The sequence below is a fragment of the Pavona decussata genome, unplaced genomic scaffold, assembly GCF_977016875.1.
Source record: "Pavona decussata unplaced genomic scaffold, jaPavDecu1.1 SCAFFOLD_179, whole genome shotgun sequence".
Classification (NCBI taxonomy): Eukaryota; Metazoa; Cnidaria; class Anthozoa; order Scleractinia; family Agariciidae; genus Pavona; species Pavona decussata.
In genome coordinates this window covers 713,485-732,811 of record NW_028145589.1, presented here as the reverse complement: position 1 = coordinate 732,811, position 19,327 = coordinate 713,485, and the positions used below count along the sequence as shown (strand labels likewise).

Below are 19,327 nucleotides of genomic sequence, written 5' to 3'. Positions count from 1 at the left end.
AATTTTTAGATTAAATAGATAATGTTTTTCTCGTAATAAAACTTTTTTACCCTAAAAAAAAGAGCGCGTTTGTTTGTGCCCGTACGTGATAACTAAATTGGCGTGACTTGATCCGTCAAGCGGAATGATAGCTGTCACCGCCTATGCCCCGCCCAATAACAACAGCGCTGTTCCTGTTTCGCTTTTGTTGAGCTCATACTCACTGTTTTTATAGTCGCGTGAGTTTGATAAGGATTATCACACCTTGTCCTTTTATTCGCCACAACACAGTACCTGACAAGCTCAATAGTACTTGGAAAGTTTCAGGCTTCGAGTCATGTCTCTCCAAACTTTAGCCAGAATTATTCGCCCTTTCGGAGTCGCAACTCTTGGAAGGCATCTTCCTCGTAAGGCAGCTGGTCAACGAACAATGGTCGGCTACACACAAGTGAAAAGAGCTAGCACTAAAGACGAATTAAGTTCTTTGGTGTTGGGTCTTGGTGTCCTGTCAGCCTCTATTGTATGGGTAAGGGGCAATTTTTACTTCTAGTATGTCTAATATATTAAGTTACTGTTTTTTTTTTGGTTTGGCGTTGTTTCAAAAAGCAGGAAATCTTGCTAGCTTTTGTTGTAGATCGATACCTTTATTTAAAAACTATTCCTCTGGACTTTTCCTATTTAATGACGTTCATACAATTAATATTTTTGCTGGGTCAAACAACTTTTTTGAAATGACGAACAAAAGCAAAATAATATTGGCGATTCTTGTGGGATGTTGGTTTGAGTCGTGCGGTTGTGCACGCGTTTCCGAGCTGTGTATCTCAGGCTGACAAAAACATTCTCTTTTTTCGTGGTTTGTCCGAAATTGGTGTATGTCAACCTAACCCCGAAATGTAAACATTTTCAAGCCGAATCGAGCAGTTTTCATTACATATTGCTTTGGAGAAGGAGAAATGTTATTTCTATATGGTAATATTCCTCGTCTTGCAAACAATTTAGATCTTATCTTGTTTTTTACGCACCTACCAATCTTAAGCCACAGCGGGGGAGGGGTCGGGGGCTGAGAAAAGAGTCACCCAAACATCATTTAAAATATTTTGGAAAGTCCCCAAAATAAGAGTTGTCATTACAGCTAGGTAGCAGTAACTGTCAAATCCCTTGTCTACTTTGTCTACCCCCCCCCCCCCCCCCACTGTGGTAGGTAGTTGCATTTGATGCTGGGGTAGCCTGCAGTGCAGGCGTTTTTCATGGGTGAGCGCTGAATAATAAATTTAGTTCGCGTATTTGAAGGAGGCTGAGGGGGAGGGGGGGGGGGTGGCAGGAAATGAGAGCGAAAAAAAAAAAAAAAAAAACGCCTGCCCGCAAACCCTGTGTAATCGCCAAATGCCCCTATTTATAGTTGCGCTTGATCAGTGTATTTCCGGCTTCATTCATCACAGCTTGAGCAGTCATGTCACGTACTTCGCGTGATCTAAGTTTCTACTTTGAAATCAAGCATAATAAAGTGAAAGTTGTCTCTGTCTCAAAATAAAAAGAATCATGAAAGAATAAAGCTACTGTGTGACGGTCAAATTAGTAAATTTAGTAAAGTTAATTTTCTGCGTTCGGTTTCAGAAGATTTACAAGTGTCACGCTGTGCGCCGCAAAGGTCAAATACAGAATATCAAGCACAGATCAGTTCAAAGTTTTATTCGGGGCTATGCGAATACAAACCTTTACCCGGTCCAACTGAACAGTATGCGAGTCGTCCCCAGTTATCACACAAAGCTGCTGGTCAACTGGTGTATCAATCTTTTTCAGCGATCGAAAAAACGGACAGTACTCCTCCGCTGAAGCAATGATAAACGGTTTTTTGCATCCTCAATATCTTTTTAGTCGGTATCCGTATTTTGTTAGTCCCATTGAAGTTGATTCTTCACAGCACTTTTCAGCGGACAGACGAGGATCGCATCTGCACTTTTGCTCGATAAAATCAATTTAAATGCCCTTCAGTCGAACCAACAACGGAAAGGTAAGGCTTTTTCAAGAGGTGGTAGGAAAATCTGCCACTACATCTTGTCTCGACAACAGTGAAAAACTTATTATTTCTTTTTGTTCGGAGCTCAATTCAAGTGATATTCCAATTTCTGAAAGACACGGTTTCATTGAGCACAATGCTAGTGGAGCTGGAATGAAATGACATGCGGACCGATCTGCCGTGGATTGTCAGGTATTAATCAATATGTGACCTACCGCACCAATCAGAGACCCCGTCTATCCAGTGTACGGGTTCTGCAAACAAACAATGAGTGCGGGCAGGCGTATTTTTCCCTCCTCTCTCCCTCCCCCCTCCTTTATTTCTCAGCCAGTCGTCCTCTCCCTTAGGGTCACTTTTGACTCGCTCTAGCCCTCTCGCGCTTCCTCGCCCAAGATGACAGCAACAGATATTCAGCGCTCCTGCTCCAAAAATACGCCTGCATTGCAGGCTAATGCTGGGGTATAAAGTGACAATTTGTGTTCATTGAGTTGATCAAGCATTCATTGAGTTGATCAAGCCTTATGTTCACCCTTATACCAGCATGATGATATTCTTTTAATTGTGTGTCTTGTTTATTCATAAAGTGAATTCTTTTCAAATGTTTGAAATTGTGATTACTGGTTCAAGAGTTAACAGGTTTCATATTTTTCAAAGGATAATCACAATGAGAGAAGAGCTGATATTAATTATGTTTTTTTCCCTAATAGGCAGCTAAGGAAGGAGCATTTTCAGTATACATGACCCCTGATGAGGTAGCCAAGGTAATAAGAAACACTGGTCATTGTCATCAAGTTCTTTCTATTTCTCCCCCACCCCTCCCCCAAACTCTCCAAACTCTGTATTGGTGAATGTTTTTGTGATATTTAATGGGCGATTGTTGCACAACTCCAATAGATTTCCTCCATGACTACAACTCTTTTTGGAAAGGGTTCTTACCCTTGTGTTTGATTTCTGATTGTTTTTCACATTTCAAAGCTTGATTGGGACCCCTTGTTTTGTAATACTAACTGAAAAATCCCACTCGCTTGACCTTTTTTTTTGTTTTCCTGATTTGCATAGCCTTCACTGTTTCTCCCAGGTATCCTCTAGATCTAATGGCAGATCTAGAACTGTGTTGGTATATGCCTCACATGTTACATTTGTGGTTGAGGAAATGGGGTGAAAACATCCTGCCTTGATCCTGTCCCCATTTCTGATGGCTCCCTTCTCTTTTGTGCCTTTCTATTGCAAAATAGTCGAATTTTCCAAACATTTCCCCCAATTGTCTCCCACCTCCTGTCAGCCTTTGATCCTGCCTCCTGTACACTTGCTGCCCTCTTTTCTGTCAGGTTCTTTTCCCTTGTCCCCTGATTTTTCTTTGTAAAACAGGTGGCTCCTTTCCCTACATCTGTTTGTTGCCCCTCCCCCATCCCTTATTTCCTGGGCCCTCAACACCCCTTAATCCTATTGCCTAATTAGGGGCTGAGAATATAAGGCAAATTCCAGCCCAGGCTGACATTTCAGCTAGTTCAGGGACTGAGATGAGTTGAAAATTCCAGAGTGACTTACAAGCTAAACAGGCTGGGTCTTTTAACCTAGCTTAACTGTCTGAAAAAGTCATGTAAATTAGGATATCAAATTTGAGCCCAGGCTAAAAATGTGAAGTTGGTTGTGAAACCATCATCATCATCTTTTTTGTTGTTGTTGTTGTAAAACTTGCTGCAAAATCTCAGTGCCCTACACCTCCAGGTAGGAGGGAAAGATCAACTCAGGCTGAAATTTGCTGTCTAATCTGACACATAATTATCACTGATAACCTCTTTTTCAGTTGCGTGAACGAGAGGCTGGTGGTGAGCAATAAACAAGGAGCGATGTCTCACAAGACCGCAGAAGACTGCTGGAATACTTTGTTTTTGAGCTTAATTAACATATTTTATATCATGGGATTTTTTTAACTTGATCATTTGACATTTTAAACCATAGAATAATAATACTACTCAGCTTGTACAGTCACAGTATTTGTTTTCAGTAATGAATTAAGTATGCCATGATAATTTAGCATATCTCGCTTAAACAATGTTGCAATATTTTTAATAATGAATGGTTAAAAAATATGAGAGTCAGTAAGGTAGTTTGGAAATATATTTGAAGACTTTAATTTGAAATAGATAATGTACCAAGCACCAGTGTAACCTTGTTGAACTAGCATATATGGGTAATAAAGTACAAGTACACAACATTTTGTCTCTGAATGTTTGAGCGGTACCTTGAAATGGAAAACCTCACTTGTCAAATAAATAAAGAAAAAAGTAAGAACAAACCTAGATCCTTTGGAATCGGTATTTTGACTGGGGTATAAATTGCACCCCCCCCCCCCCCCCCAATTTTAGCACCTTTCGAAATTTCCGACAAGCGCCTTTGTATCTAGTTTTACATGGGAGAACCCATTCTAAAATCTTGTAGGTCTTTTAGAAAAATAGAGTTTCCTTGCGTGGCGCCTTTCCACTTAGTGCTAGATCGGAACTGAGTTCTTGCTTCGACAGCCTCGTGAATGATCCGCAACGAAACACGTCGTGTTGGAGCCGGGGATCAGGGACTGACTGGAAATGATAGACGAGGGAGAGGAAGGGCTGTTTGTTGCTTGTATTCGATTGAGCTGTATTCAAGTATAAAAGCTTCGCACAGTTCCCCTTTGCTTGATTCTTTGTTTTTGTTCTAATTAATTAATTTTTGCGGTTGGCGCGAAAAAATGAACTGACTGTCTCGTGAAGCAGTGGTGTTGCATCATGCGCGCACGCTCAGACTGGAGACGTCCTTTTTACAACTTTACACATGATCTTCGATATTATATAGAATGTCTCTGGCGGCGTGTGGCAGGTTTTTCCGACCGTGTTTGGGTCGGATTAGACCAGTGTTGGGTTCTACAAGGCTAAGCGGATGTAGACTATTTAGTTCTCTCGAAAAGCGGCCAAATTTCGCCGTTAATCGGCTGCAGGCAGTCAGACATGCTTCGGAAGGTGGAAGTTCTGGTCTCAGTGATAACGCATTACTAGTAGTTGGTATTGGATTGCTAGGAGGCTCGATATTCTATGTGAGTATTCGTTTGATTATTCTCTTTGCCAGTTTTTAAACGCGTAGTTCATCAACATTCAAAGTTATACGTTCACCCTCTGTTCTCCTTCAGTCTTGTCCATCGGGCGTGGGACAGGCGGGGGTGCGAATTCTGATTTCCTCACCCCTTGTAATATTTCCGCACAGTCCCGTATAAATATTATGCAAACATTTTCTGATTCACGCTCTTTTCATAGTCTCTCTTTGTTTATCAGGGAAAGCATGAGGGTAGTGCATACATACTATTGAGATGTGCAGTAATCTTTCCCCCTTTTCTCCTGAGTCAAGTATTAAAGGCCCCCCGTCTGTTTAAGCTCCCCCCCCATCTCTCAAATTCTAACGTGGTTATGGTAAATTAAACATACTCAAGAGTTATTACCATAACTTTGAACAGTTTCAGGCCTTTACTGACAACCATTGCATCATACAATTTTGCATTCAGTTAGCAAAACCTAGCCTTTTCCCCGGTCCTTTTCCCCTTGCTAAATTTCAGTCCCCAGTTTACATGGCCTAAAATGTACATTAACACCCCCTCCCTCCCCCCCCCCCCCCTTACTGGGGAAAGCCACAAGTTGCTCCAAATTTCCTTAAAAGTTGGCCCGAAAAAATACCAAAAGTTGCCTCAAAGTTGCTCATACTTTTGAGTAAATAAGGCAAAAATAAGCTTTCTTCGCAGCACTGAGATTTGCACCACACTCGTAGTTTTGGCAATTGGGCTTTGCTCTTATCAGAACAATCGGAACTTGAAGCATTATCGCCCACATCCGCCATTTTGCAACATGGTCAGTGTGACTGCTGATAACCAAAGTTATGGTCCTTAGTCCCTTGTGGTCAGAGAATAACAAAACGTAATGAAGATAATCTAAATCTACTCCAATAGTTAAAAAAAAGAAGAACTTACTAAATACATGACAAATTGTTTCTCAATATATTAGTAGAAAAATACATGAAAAGCGGTTCTCTTTTAGGGGTGGGTTGTATGTGGTTTATACATGTATAGTAAGCAGTGGAGCAATACTATTGTTTAATGCTTTGGTTCTACTGTCATTCGATTACTGTTGCGTTGTGTGGGATGGTTGCGGGCAGGGAAACAAGAACTACCTTGACCGTCTTCTCAAGCGAGCTGCGGGAAAATAATATTATTGCGGGTCGCAAGGCTACCGATACCGATATACAGCAAACATTGAAGTGGCCATCCCTTCAATGCCGCAGAGAATACCAAAAGTGCATACAGGTCTATAAGTGTATCAATGGCTTGGCCCCAGCTTATCTGCTAGATGACTTCCACTCCTTGGAGCAGATCCATAACTACAACAGTAGGAACAAAGACCTTATTCGCCTGCCTCTTGCCAAGACTACTAAATTTCAAACATCTTTTAAGTACAATGCCGCCAAATCCTGGAACACTCTTCCTCATACTACGTCATGATCAGTCTCTCACTAGTTTTAAACTGAGAGTCAAGAAACATCTAAATCACCTTAGTTAATTTCTCACCTTTATGAACTCTTTGAATGATTTTTTGCTTTCATTTCTATATTTGATTATTTATTCTTATTATTTTATACAGATCTCCATTTAAACCAGCTATGCTGAACTGGAATTTCTGTATAAATAATGTATATAAATAAATAAATATTGGTGGAGGCATGTTAGTCTAATGAAACTGAACTTGAACTGCAGGCTAACAGATGTACCCAACACTGGCTCATCAAGTATGTTGAGACAGGCTCCCAGTCTAGTTTGGCCTAAGAATGTATACATGTTTGGCTTAAATTATTATTAAAACAAGATCAAAAAGTAAAATTAAACCTAATAATCAAATGTTACAATTTTATTTAGGGATTTTATAGTGGCATCCTGTATCCAACTGGTGTCAAACCCTCAAAATCTGCAATTTCCAAGGATGATGCTGAGGTAGGCATAGTTTAGGTGGTTCTTGTTAATTCTGAAGAATGTTGCAAATCCATGTATTATTTTAACTGAGTGTTGGCTAGGCAGATCAAAACTTGCAACTTCTCACCAGTGATGATTCACAATAATGACTGACACTTTCGATGCATCTGCAGTCTCTCATGGTGAGCTCCTTTGACGTAGAAATTTATCTGTTTGAAGTTTAGAGTTGATTTGAGCAATTGCCTCAAGGACATGGAAAATGTATATAATCCAAGCCTGCTGCCTAACAGGAGCCCTGTACCCTGGGGCATCCCAGAAATTGCTCTGGGCGCCTAAATTTTTTGCAGCAGCACCTAACACTTCACATGTTGGGCTCCTTGACTTCTCAGCTTTTGGCCTTGTGGGTTCCTTGAAATTTTTCTTAGGAAACAGCCTTGAAATGATATAACAAAATAATCACTTGTCTTACTAAATAGTCACTAGAGCTGTACATTGACATGTTTTGACTGCGTACTGCATGAAGTCATTGAAATAAGTTGATCTTATCTCCTGTCGCATATGAAGACTAGCAGTAACTAGTTGAAATATCACAATGTATAATAATTGTACATTGACTACATGTCCCGAGGGGGGGGGGGGTACTCCAAAAAAAATTGGGTAGTGGTGTGCGGCCCTCTTCCCAAAACCCTTACCCTATTTATGACTAAAATCTGCGATTTTCCCAACCCTATTTATGACCTGAAGTAGCTTCTTCTTAAAAAAAAAATCGAACCCAGGACTAGAGTGCAAAAATCTATACCCTATTTATTGCCAAAATGGCGGCAAAATGGCTAAAAGTGATACCCTATTTATGACCAAAACAGCCGAAAAACCATACCCTTTGGCGCCACACATACCTATATAGCCCATGTAAGGGAGTACCCCCCCCCTCCCCCGGGCTACATGTACGTCACAAGGCCAATGATTATTTTATGTATAATTTGTTATATTTTACACACCACAATGACCAATGATCTCTTTCACAATCTACAAAGACTTATTTTTGAACCTTCTGTGACAGTCCACCTTTGAACCAAGGTGAAGTTTAATTAAGTGTCCACTTTAGGTAATGTTTGTATGGTGTAAGTAGTATTAAATACTGCTTTTGTACAATATCTGTGACTAGGATCATGACAGAGTGTCCAGTTGCATGTTGGCTGAGTGGTTTCTTGTGGCCCAGTTTTGATTGAAGTGTCCATTTAGTCTTTGTTTTTGCTGACTAATTAACTTGTTTGGATAACTACAGAAATTGTAGTTAAAATCAATAAAATGTAGTAAATCTTGTTTATTTCTGCTCACAGACAACTCCTGTTGCTACTGCTTCTGAGTCTGCACCAGAAGCATCTTCAGAACAAACTCAGGCACCCGTTGAGGCAGCCCCATCTGTTACAGAGGAGGCCCAAACAGACTCTAGTGAGGCCTCTAGTACCCCTGAAGGTAATCTATAGTTACATTTCAAGCTTGGCTACATCTTAGATCTCACACTTTCAAACATTTTGCTAAAAGTTATTGACTTCTGAACTGTGGTACAGCAGTTGAATATACATGTAAATCCTTCACAAAGAATTTAATAGCTACTTTTGCTTTTGTATGGATTTCAGTTTAAACCTGACTATTTTTTTGTAATGTTTAAAACACGAGCAGCAGTGTTTTATCGAGATTAAAAACGACAAGTGGTTTTAGACCCGATAAAACACGTGCTGCGAGTTTTTTGAATGGCTTCAAAAACATTCCTGGAAAAGTGTGTATCAAGAGAGTTCATAACAATGATGCTTTTGTAAACATTGGAAATTAGCATATGAGAAAAACATTTAACACCACATACTAATAAGGAGGAGGTTTTATTAGGTTTTAAAACAACTGCATGTGATGTTTTGTCGACCATTTGATAGGTGAATGGGCTTATGAATTATTAATGAGTTTTTGAAGAGTTGGTAATTAAAAAGATTCAGTTATTCATTTATTTTTACTCTCAAATGAGTTTAATGAGAATAATTTAAATGCATGCAAGAGAATTTTAAACTGGCAGCCACTTTTGGATGGCAGGTACAGGTGTATGAGCTTTCGTTTGCAGGGATGGAACTTGATTTTGAGAGCAGTTCTGTCTTAATTTGTCATGTTATAGGCCAAGAACTTCTTGAAGACTGGAGAGTGATTTACAGGAAATGAGAAATGGGCCTGGGGTACATTTCTTGAAGGTCCTGAGAACTTAACAGGCCTGAAAAGTGTCTTTGGTGATAAATGTTTCTCAACAGAAGTCAATTTTTATTAGCTTTGAATGCTAAATTTTAAAATCTTTATAATAAAAACATTGAAAGCATTGGCCAAGTACACTGTACTATGCCTGTAATCGGCAAAAAAGCATTTAAGATATATATTTATTGGGCCTGGTAAGTTATCGGGAATTTCGATAAATGGGCCCTAGGTCTTATGTTGATTCCTTTCGTCTCACTGATCATAACATTATTATAATTTTAATTTTCTCTCCATATTAGTTGATACACCACCCCCATTACCAGAGGTTCCAGAGCATGCCACATATGTTCTAGTGGGAGCTGGTACAGCATCATTTGCCGCCTACAGAGCCATCAGAAAGGCTGATAACAAAGCAAAGGTATCTAAGCACGATTAGAGCAAGAATTTCAAAGTACCCTCTTTTAGGGGGCAGTTGTCAATTAGGACTCCATCCAGTCACTGTCCCCTTCCACACCCTCCCCCTTCTTTTATATTTGTTTTGCATCTGTTGTTGCTGTTACTTTTTTGTATGTTTTGTACCTTTGGTGACAATTCAACAAAAAAAAAACTCTTAACACAGCTCCTAATTTTCTACTTGTTTTTTTCTCTTCCACGGGTTAGAAGGAGAGGTATATTTTTCGACTTTTTTGATTAGTTTAGGTTCTACTTGCTTCACGAATCTGCCAACAAAGGATAATGTTTGATGGTGTATTTGCATGTTGTTTATTGCATTACTTGGGGGAAATTCGTCAATGAAACTCTCCACCAAGAATGCTTATGAACAGTGCAATAATTTTATAGTAAGTTACAGTGTTGTTTAATGTTAATAATTTATTTGCTGCTCAGCAAACATTGAATGCATGTTAAGAAGTGTATTTCAGCCTCCCAATATGGTATGATACAGCATGCAATATTTGTTTAACTGAAGTAACAACATTTATTATATGTTGATTTCTACAGTGTGCATTGTGAGAATTAAATTAATGGAAAGCATAAGAAATGGTACGTGTTGGCTTGATTTAACTTAGTAGGTGTTGTTGGTTGTAGTTGTTTGTTTCATTCCTGTTCACTTTATTTTAGGTTTTAATTATTGGTGAGGAAGATTATCCACCCTATATGCGTCCACCACTGTCTAAAGAGCTGTGGTTCTGTGATGATGAAGAACTTGTCTCTCAGCTAAAGTTTAAACAATGGAATGGAAAAGAAAGAGGGTATGTTTACTTTTAAGTGTCAATATCAATATCCATGTTCTCATCACCATTTTTCATATACCTCTTTTGATTTGGGAGAATTTGTGTAATCATCAAGACATTTTGTTTGGTGGTCATTTTCTATATTCTCATATATTCTCGTACAGCATGTTTTATGAGCAGTGATTTTGGAAGGAGAAATGAAATGCTTTGCACTGTTGGGGCTTAAAGGGATAAAAAATAATGAATTGGTGCATGGAAAAGGGCCCTAAGTGACTCTTGATCTCACTTCAAATACTTCCCTTCTTTATAAGGAAATGCAAGGTAATTTGGAATGAAAATGTAGCAGTTTATTAGAAGTCACTTAGGGCTATTTTCCAGGCACCCCTTCATTATTCATGTTTTTGTCATTGGACTTTGAAAAATAAATGTCATGTTTGTGTTAATTGAATTAAATAGCTGTTAAGCTTTGTCTGCCTGGCTGGATTTATCATAATTTTTATATATTTAAAAGCATCAAATGAATATAGTCTTCTTTTTATGCAGAATCTTTTTTGAACCAGAGGCGTTTTTCTGTAAGCCTAGTGAACTTCCCACTAAAGAGAATGGTGGAGTGGCTCTTCTAAAAGGGAAAAAGGTAAGAAGAAGAATTTTTGGTGATAAAGGTAATTATAACAGCCAGCCTCAAATCAGTTGTAACATCAGCTGAATGAGAGCTTATTGTTTGCTGAAGTTTCAGTAGAAAGCCAACTTACAACAGTGTAGTTGTATAGTCATTCTGTTTCTTTCTTTTTGTAGGTTGTAGGAATTAATAGCGCAGAACAGAAAGTCAAACTACATGATGGAGCAGAAATTAGATATGACAAATTACTTTTGGCTCCAGGTTTGTAAAGAAAATGTCATTCTTCCAGCACAATAATTATTATTATAAGTAACTGTACCTTTTCCTTTACTGTGCCGATTTGCCATTTAATAGTTATAATTTTATGGTCAATGATTAAAAATAAAGTGAGAATTACTTTATTTGTGGTATAGTATGATAATGGCTGATGTTAGAGAAATTTGATCTGTTTACAGGTGGCATCCCAAAGAACTTACCAATTTTTAAGGAAAGCAGTGATGAAGTTAAGAAAAGAATAACACTGTTTAGAAAGGTGAGAACCTTGTTTCTTCCTCAAAGTGTTTTTACATGACTTTGTTTATTATCATAGAAGGCAATATTACAGGATGATTTAGTATCAGTGCATGCTCCCTTTCCTTACTAGATAATTATTTACTCTTTGGTGTGAAGTATTTGGCTGTTCAAGGGTTACGTCAGCCAAAGAGTAGCTAAATAGTTCCCAAAATATGTTTTGGATGAACAACATGAATCCATCCAGTTGTACAGTGACGCAGGCTGCTTTTATCTGCCTTTTAGCTTTATTTCAGACTGTACAAATAAACTTAAGATACATGTAGATGCTGTTCATCAAAAACCTATTTTGGAAAATATAAATACAAACTTCTGTTGTGTTTTTCCTAAAACATTGCCTCGTACAGGTGTATGTTGCTTTTATGCAATCTCTGATGGCACAGGTAGTAAAGGTTTGTTTGTTTGCCTCATTGGGCTTTGAAGAACAAGAGCAACAAAAATTAAACACTAAAGAAATGTATCTTCCTTTCAGATTGTTGATTTTAAAGAGCTTGATCAATCCATCAAGGAAGCCAAGTCTGTGGTCATTGTTGGTGGGGGCTTTTTGGGAAGCGAATTGGCCTGTGCTCTTGGTCACAGAGGTACCAACCTTTTTTGTCACTGTATTTTAATGCATGTTTAATGTTGTGCATTGCAACTGATTGCAGACAGTTTGCAGTGTGCATTGTGGACAAATGTCAGCTAATTGCATCCTTAAATTATTGGAGGAAGACCTAAATCCTAGGTAGACACATACAGCTATAATGAGATTTTTACATTCTGGGTCAAAACCAATTGCAGAAACTAAAACTAAGGAGCTTTCCTTGTGCATGAAAACAAGAAAAGGAAAATATCAAAATTAATGGTTTGTTGAATATGGGAATAAAACAATGGTACCATGGTCAAATTTTAGGGATTTATTCCAAGACACAAGGGAAGAATAAATTGCAATTCATATCCATCCTGGCTACCCTAGCCAACAACACTGATTTATAATTTCAGAATACTTGAACCAGAGTAATTTTAAACAAAACTAAATTAACTATGATTTGGGGCCAGGTTTCCTTTGATTGTTATACATGTGGTAGGTTTCAGCCTTTTGTGGAGTTTCCCTAGAAAATTACAGATAAATGGATAAATAACCTTTAGTTTTTTAGTTTTGTTTCTGATGTACATGTACTGTAGAATCATCTCTACAGACCTTCCAAAGTGTTTACCTATGAAAAGATCAATCTACATTTTATAATGTGTAATGATGTTTTTTCCTCAGGTAAAAAGACTGGAATGAATGTTGTTCAAATATTCCCCGAGGATGGTAATATGGGCAGAGTTTTACCAAAATATCTGACAGAGTGGACGACAAACAAAGTCAGAAAAGGTTAGCAACTGGATCAACTATCTTCATATATTTAATTACTGTGTGTAGTAACAAGCATGGAGTGGGCAAGCCATAGGCAAAGATACCTTGATACTAAATTGTGGGAAAGAAAGTTGGCACTTTCCATTGTACTAAAAATTCTGGAAATTCTGGGTAATGATCAAATGGAACCAGAAATTTTCCAGAATAAAATTTTGGAATTTTGGGTATACGTCATGAGGTTGCCATTGGCTAATGTTCTGGAAAAAAGGTCAACTGAAAAATTCTATTCCATTTGTCCTTGGATCCAGTTCCTCCTACATAAATTGATAAAGTTGTGTTATTTCACTTTACATGGAAAACTCATGAATGGAACTGGTTTGTTTTCAAGTCGGTTGCGGTTAATCAAAAAACACTGTTCTATTCGCCACCTTAATTTTTTGAAATTTCAAACCAGAATGTTTGGATGTTCAAAAATCATAGTGAGTAGAGCATCTTAACAGTGTGCAAAATGTCATGGTGTTTCTTTCCCATTGCATGCTTGTGACAACATGAGCATTTTATTTTATCTTTTTTTTTTATTCTGATTGCTAATTAAAATGTTTCTCTTCTTTCAGAGGGTGTTAATGTAATTCCAAACTCAACAGTGGAGCATGTTTCATTCAGTGATAATCAGGTTCATCTCAGACTGAACCATGGTGAAGAGGTGAGTTTTTTTTTTTTTCATTTTTGCTTTCTTGTGCAGTTTTTGAAAATGAAATGGAACGAATTCCTTGTATATTGAATGTTATGTGAAAGGTAGCCATTCACAAGCAAAATCCCCCATAATTATTGTGTGTAATGGTACCCGTCTGCCTTAGATTTCCATGGTGTTTTTTGAATATTTTTGACTTTTATCCCAATTATGTCACAATAATTTTCCACTAGTTGTCACGTTACTTAAGCTTAAATACTGCCAAAACACATGTAAAATTCATAAGGCTCAGAAATTTGACGGGAACCATCGATAAATAATTATTATAAACTTTATAACTTAGAACCTAACAGAGCATTTTCCTAAAGACACCCCACCAGACAGGGTCACTGTTAAGACTTTGCTTAATAAATCTGAGGGCTCCTTGTGGAATCTGTGAGTCCATCTTTCAAGGTTTGCAGATCTCTCCACCTCTGGAGCTGACGCTGCTACATTGTGCTTTAGTCATTTCCAAACATTATGTGATCTGGTATTTTTACCATGGTTGTCAATCGTTGAAGCTTGCTGTTAGTTACTAGTAAGGGCCCTGGGTATTAGTAACCAAACCCCGGCTATATTGATTGGATCTGAGCACTTTCTCAGCTGACATTACGCAAATATGTGTGGCACAGTTTGAAAGTACATGTAAACGTTTTTAATGCATAAAATTATTTTTATTAATATTTTGTCATAAAGATCAAAGCAGACCAGGTGATTGTTGCAGTAGGTCTGGAACCTAATGTTGAGCTTGCTGGTACTGCTGGCCTTGAAGTAGACCGAGTCCTTGGAGGCTTCCATGTCAACTCAGAACTTGAGGCAAAGTCTAACATTTGGGTGGTAAGAAACAAAAGTTTTATCCACATTTTGTGACTTACCAAAGATGTAAGATAATTGCTGACATTTCTTGCAACATCTAAGAAAATTACCACAACTGTATGCACAGAGATACCAGCTGTCTCTTTGAACAAGAATTGGTTCTTTAAGTTTCCTTGATTTGGTATAGTGATCAATGAAACATTTTTTCAGCTGATTTAATAATTTAACTCCTGAGAAATCCACTGGTTCATTCTTTTCCTGATGCATCTGATGACTATAGCAATAATAATTTTATACAGTATATATTAAGCTACTATGATTGATGCCACTGAACTTCAAAGATCACAGAACCTGATTCTTTCAAGTTGACCAAAAAGGTGCACTTTTGTTATTAGGCTGGAGATGCTGCTTGCTTTTATGACCCAAATCTTGGAAGACGCCGAGTTGAACATCATGATCATGCTGTAGTCAGTGGTAGATTGGCTGGAGAAAACATGACTGGTGCAAGGAGCCCATACTGGCATCAATCCATGTTCTGGTTAGTAGAATAGTGGGATGCCTTCAACCCAGCCACCATTGGGCCAAGGCAATCTGGATGTATCAACTGTGGGACGGGATAAAGGGGGTCTAGGATAGGAGAATGACTGCTGTAGCTTTTCTTTGCCCAAAATAAAGTGGTGTAATAATTAAGTGGTGATGCCGTAATAACATGCTACAACAACAACAAGTACTTTATTACTGATCTTAAGTACATCTTATCACAGACTGGCCCACAGGTGGCAACTCCGAATCTAGGTGGGCCAGTCGTGTAGCAATTGAGAAGTTTTTATATCGAAATTAAGGCAGAATAGGAATGAGGAAAAGATATCAGTTAAAAGGTAGGGTACAACGTAAAAGCAAACCTAATGACGTGCAAAAGGGTGGTGGTGTTTGCCATGCTTTTATCATCAGTTTATGTCCTTGTGCAAGCTTCTTTACACCCATGTTCCTCTCTCCAACCAGTTAATGGTTTTACTGCAGCTCACAATAATTTATTACAGTTAATATGGTAATGTTTAAACCAAATATTTGAATAAATCAGACCAATCAATTCAAACCTGGACAGTAAACCGGCCTGCACCCTTGAAAAGCTTTTTTTCACTGGACCCTGATAACCTGCAGCTGCATTGTTTTTTACGGTTGGGAAGATTGTTCTGTTGTTCGTTCTTTTTTTGTGCGTTTCTGCAACATGGAAACTGCATGTTACAGCATTTTCTAGTTCAACGCTATGACTGATGGGGAATATTATTTGGCATCAGGGTAAATTTAACAAATCGAATGTGGTTTGGCGTTGTCTGTACTCTTATCGACAACGATATTCGTCATCACAGTGGTCAAAATGTTGTGAACTCACGAGGCGCAGCCGAGTGAGTCCACAACAAATTTTGACCACTGTGATGACGAATATCGTTGTCGATAAGTGTACAGACAACGCTAAACCACATTCGATTTGTTTTTTACCACAATATCAAAGAAAATTTTTACATAACTGTCAAAATTTCCGCGCGCTGATTGACGCGAGCAGCGTTGTCTAGACTCTTATCGACAACGGAAAATTAGCCAAACAGATTGCGAGACTAAAAACAGTTGTGGTAAAAATACTTTTAATTTTCACCGTGTATTATTTATCAGGAGTGACCTGGGACCTGAAGTTGGATATGAGGCTATTGGATTGATAGACGCCCAGCTCCCGACCGTGGGAGTCTGGGCCAAGGCGACAAAGGCTGACACACCCAAAGCCGTGGTGGAGGCCACTGGCGAAGGAATGCGCTCAGAAACAGAAGGAGAGGTAAATACTAGCTCAGCAGATTACAAATGACCATCAGATAAAGCAATAACAACAAAACTTACATCGAAAGAAAGAAAATGTAATCAGTCAGGGTTTTCATTTGAGGCCGGAGGTCGGACGTTTCGTCCGGTCGTTTGCCATTCCACGTCCGGTACTTTGAGATCAAGTTACCAAACATTTTTGAAAATCAAATAAATTCGCAATGATAAGCCAATGAAAATTCTGTTGTTGCCATTCTCCCTCCCCCTCCCCCTACCAACTGACCATTTTCATTCAGTAATTTACTTTTCACAGAGAATTTTAGTGAGCGCCAGCATTGCCTAGGAAACTGTTTCCTTGGTTCCAGAAACGCTGGAAATGGCGTTTCTGAGTATTCTATTTTAAAAATTTCCTGGGGGAGCATGCCCCCAGACCCCCTTAGGTGCTTGCGACTTCGGCGCTCGCGAGACAACATTTACGTCAGGTGCTTTCAGAAGCATGTCCGCTACTTTACAAAGTAGTTGAAAACCCTGATCAGTGTTAGGTGTAGGAAAAATGGTGTAGGATGATAAGTTTGGACATTTTCCTAATTAACTGTGTGTTGTGATTTACGGGGTTAGCTTCTAAAGAAACTGCGGTGCTGCGTCGGTGGGGAGTGGAAACAAATGTTTGGTTTATCAGCAGAGTTGATAACTAAAGGGAAATTGGCCACCGTAAAGAGATTCTAATGCTGACGTTTAGAGCGTTAGCCCTTCGTCGCTCAAAACGACAGCCCTCAAATCTCTTTGCGGTGGCCAATTTACCTTCAGTTATCAACTCTGTTGATAGACCAAACATTTGTGTGTGTTGTGATTGGCATGCTTTGGGCATAAGTGGAACTGATTTGTCATGAAACCTTTCAGTGCAGAGTGCAATAGCCGAATGCCCTTTTTACTTTTACAGAAACTGAAAATGTTCTGGAAATCACTGACGAATTCTGTTTTACTTTCCAATCTTGATACGGCAGACACAATCAGCTTGTACTACAATTTTTGAATGTATCCAGCTTACATAGAATAACTTCTCTCTGTTTTTTTTTTTGTCCATTTTCTCTGTAGTTGGAATGTTATTTTTGTTGTAAACGATACTCACCATTCCAGACTAGTATTTAAATAAAGCTAAAATCCAAGCTGAAAGTTCTGTTTGGTTCAACCAGGGTGCTGAACCTTCTCCAGTCCCAACCGAGCCACCCGCCCCAGCTCCCGCCCAGACATCCGAGGAGTTTGGCAAAGGTGTGGTGTTTTACATGAATGGTAAACGGGTAGTAGGAGTTGTATTGTGGAACGTCTTCAACAGAATGCCAATCGCTAGAAAGGTGAATTTTTTATAATAATTTTTTAAAATTACATCAGAGCCCTCGTTCAGTAGGAGGATGAGTTTTGGTAACTGAGCCTAAAACTTAACGAAGATGCTGACGTCAGACGGTCAGTCCAGTCAACGCATGATATCAACACTGAGTTTCTGTAAGTTTTATAGAACTCACTCCTGGTCTTTTCGCCCAGAAGTTCTTTGTTTATTGAGAGTGGGTGTAAATGTGCAAGTCATTGCGAGCAGCTTAGTGAAGGATGAGAATGAACATTCGGTCGCTAGTGGCTGGAGGGTGTCATTAAAAAAGAAAGGCCAAAGTTATCCAGCCCGTAAAATACAAGTTATTCTTGCATTGTAACCTCAAACGAAAGACAGCAAATGGGGAACACGGCGGAAAATTAATGATGACATTGTTATTTCTGCCGTTCTCGTTTGTCTTAAAAACATAATGGTAAATCTCTTTACAAATGGCTTTCTTTGGCCGTGTGTTATTGAACGTTTCACCGTTTTTATTTACTGTAGATTATCAAGGAAGGAGGAGAACAAGGGGACCTGAATGAACTCGCCAAACTGTTTGACATCCACAAGAGCTAACTCGTTCATACGTGCTTTTAGATACTGACATTCTTCAAACAACGCTGCCCATCGTTACCGAACCGGTACGGTCGCCAGTGAACTGAGAAGCGTGTTGAGGGAAAGGACAGAGTTTTACTTACAACACAGACGTCTTTCCGCAAGAAGAGATGGCGATGCAGCCATCAAAACTGAATTAGGATTTTGTGGAGAAAACCAGACAGACAGTTCGTTGCGAATTTTACAAAGGTCTTGTTTATGGGCTTGCATTTTATCTCAAAGAAATACGTTCATTAAAGAGTGGAAATCAGTGTGTTGTTGACTGAGGCAATTGTAGAATACATTCTTAAAATAAAAAAAAAATTATTATAGTATTTGTACTTCAGTAGTTGCTTGATCAAGGCATCGCTTCGTTAAGACGTACCGTGAACCTTTCAATTCATCCGTACTTTTTATACGGCACAACATTAGCTTAAATGGTAAATTGGTGCTGTAACGTGAATATTTTGAGATATATCGAAGTTTTTCCAATTTGTTACAACAGAAGATTAAATTTGTGGCGGGCTGGAACCACGTCAGGTTCGCCGGTATTGAGATAACACCAAGACAATTTGAAAAGAACATGTTTAAGCCTTCCGGCAATCCCGCGATGCCACACGCTAGAATGAAGCCTGGATTCTACTTGAGGAGCTCCACTTCTGCAGATGTCACCCAGTCTCTGGTTTTTCACGTAACGCTTCTCTCCTTAGTAAGTTGTAGCGTAGTGGACTAACTGGCGCCCGGCCGGTACCAGGTACCGAACTGTGCACAATATTGTCAGAAATTTTGTACCGTATGCAAGTGTTCTTAATTTTGACGGCTTGAAAAAGCAATGAATGTCTAAGATCACCTTTATCATATCCTTCAAGTTTATTACAGTTCTTATTACTGCTCTTGTTTGATTCGAGTATTTTGTTTAAAAGATATTTTCACATACCAAAATACGCGCCCTGTCCCTGAAAGGCTCCCTCTCTTGCATGAGATTTGAAAATATACAAATTAGTTTTCCTGGGGCTAAATCGAATCTTAATGGGAAAACA

General features: G+C 38.8%; 1 protein-coding gene and 1 long non-coding RNA gene across 2 annotated transcripts; both read left to right on the top strand.

Annotated features, from left to right (window-relative positions):
• Positions 1 to 179: 179 nt before the first annotated feature.
• On the top strand, positions 180 to 4,214 carry LOC146463315 (uncharacterized). Its single transcript, XR_014856936.1, has 3 exons — positions 180 to 505; positions 2,704 to 2,757; positions 3,804 to 4,214. It is a non-coding gene; the product is annotated as an uncharacterized LOC146463315 (long non-coding RNA).
• A 567-nt stretch (positions 4,215 to 4,781) lies between these two features.
• LOC146463314 (apoptosis-inducing factor 1, mitochondrial-like) lies at positions 4,782 to 18,559 on the top strand. Its single transcript, XM_085084557.1, has 16 exons — positions 4,782 to 5,066; positions 6,927 to 7,001; positions 8,321 to 8,456; positions 9,515 to 9,633; positions 10,335 to 10,465; positions 10,991 to 11,081; positions 11,243 to 11,327; positions 11,522 to 11,598; positions 12,109 to 12,217; positions 12,886 to 12,993; positions 13,590 to 13,678; positions 14,402 to 14,542; positions 14,917 to 15,059; positions 16,193 to 16,349; positions 17,524 to 17,682; positions 18,198 to 18,559. Exons 1-16 carry the CDS (start codon positions 4,830 to 4,832, stop codon positions 18,267 to 18,269), a joined length of 1,929 nt encoding a protein of 642 aa, XP_084940683.1. The 5' UTR covers positions 4,782 to 4,829; the 3' UTR covers positions 18,270 to 18,559.
• Positions 18,560 to 19,327: the final 768 nt, after the last annotated feature.

Bases quoted from the DNA above. Each gene is read 5' to 3' on its own strand.
- LOC146463314 (XM_085084557.1), top strand. From the start codon at position 4,830: ATGTCTCTGGCGGCGTGTGGCAGGTTTTTCCGACCGTGTTTGGGTCGG. The intron at 14,543-14,916 runs GTAAGAAACAAA...TTTTGTTATTAG, and splicing joins CAAAGTCTAACATTTGGGTG to GCTGGAGATGCTGCTTGCTT. The intron at 16,350-17,523 runs GTAAATACTAGC...TGGTTCAACCAG, and splicing joins GCTCAGAAACAGAAGGAGAG to GGTGCTGAACCTTCTCCAGT.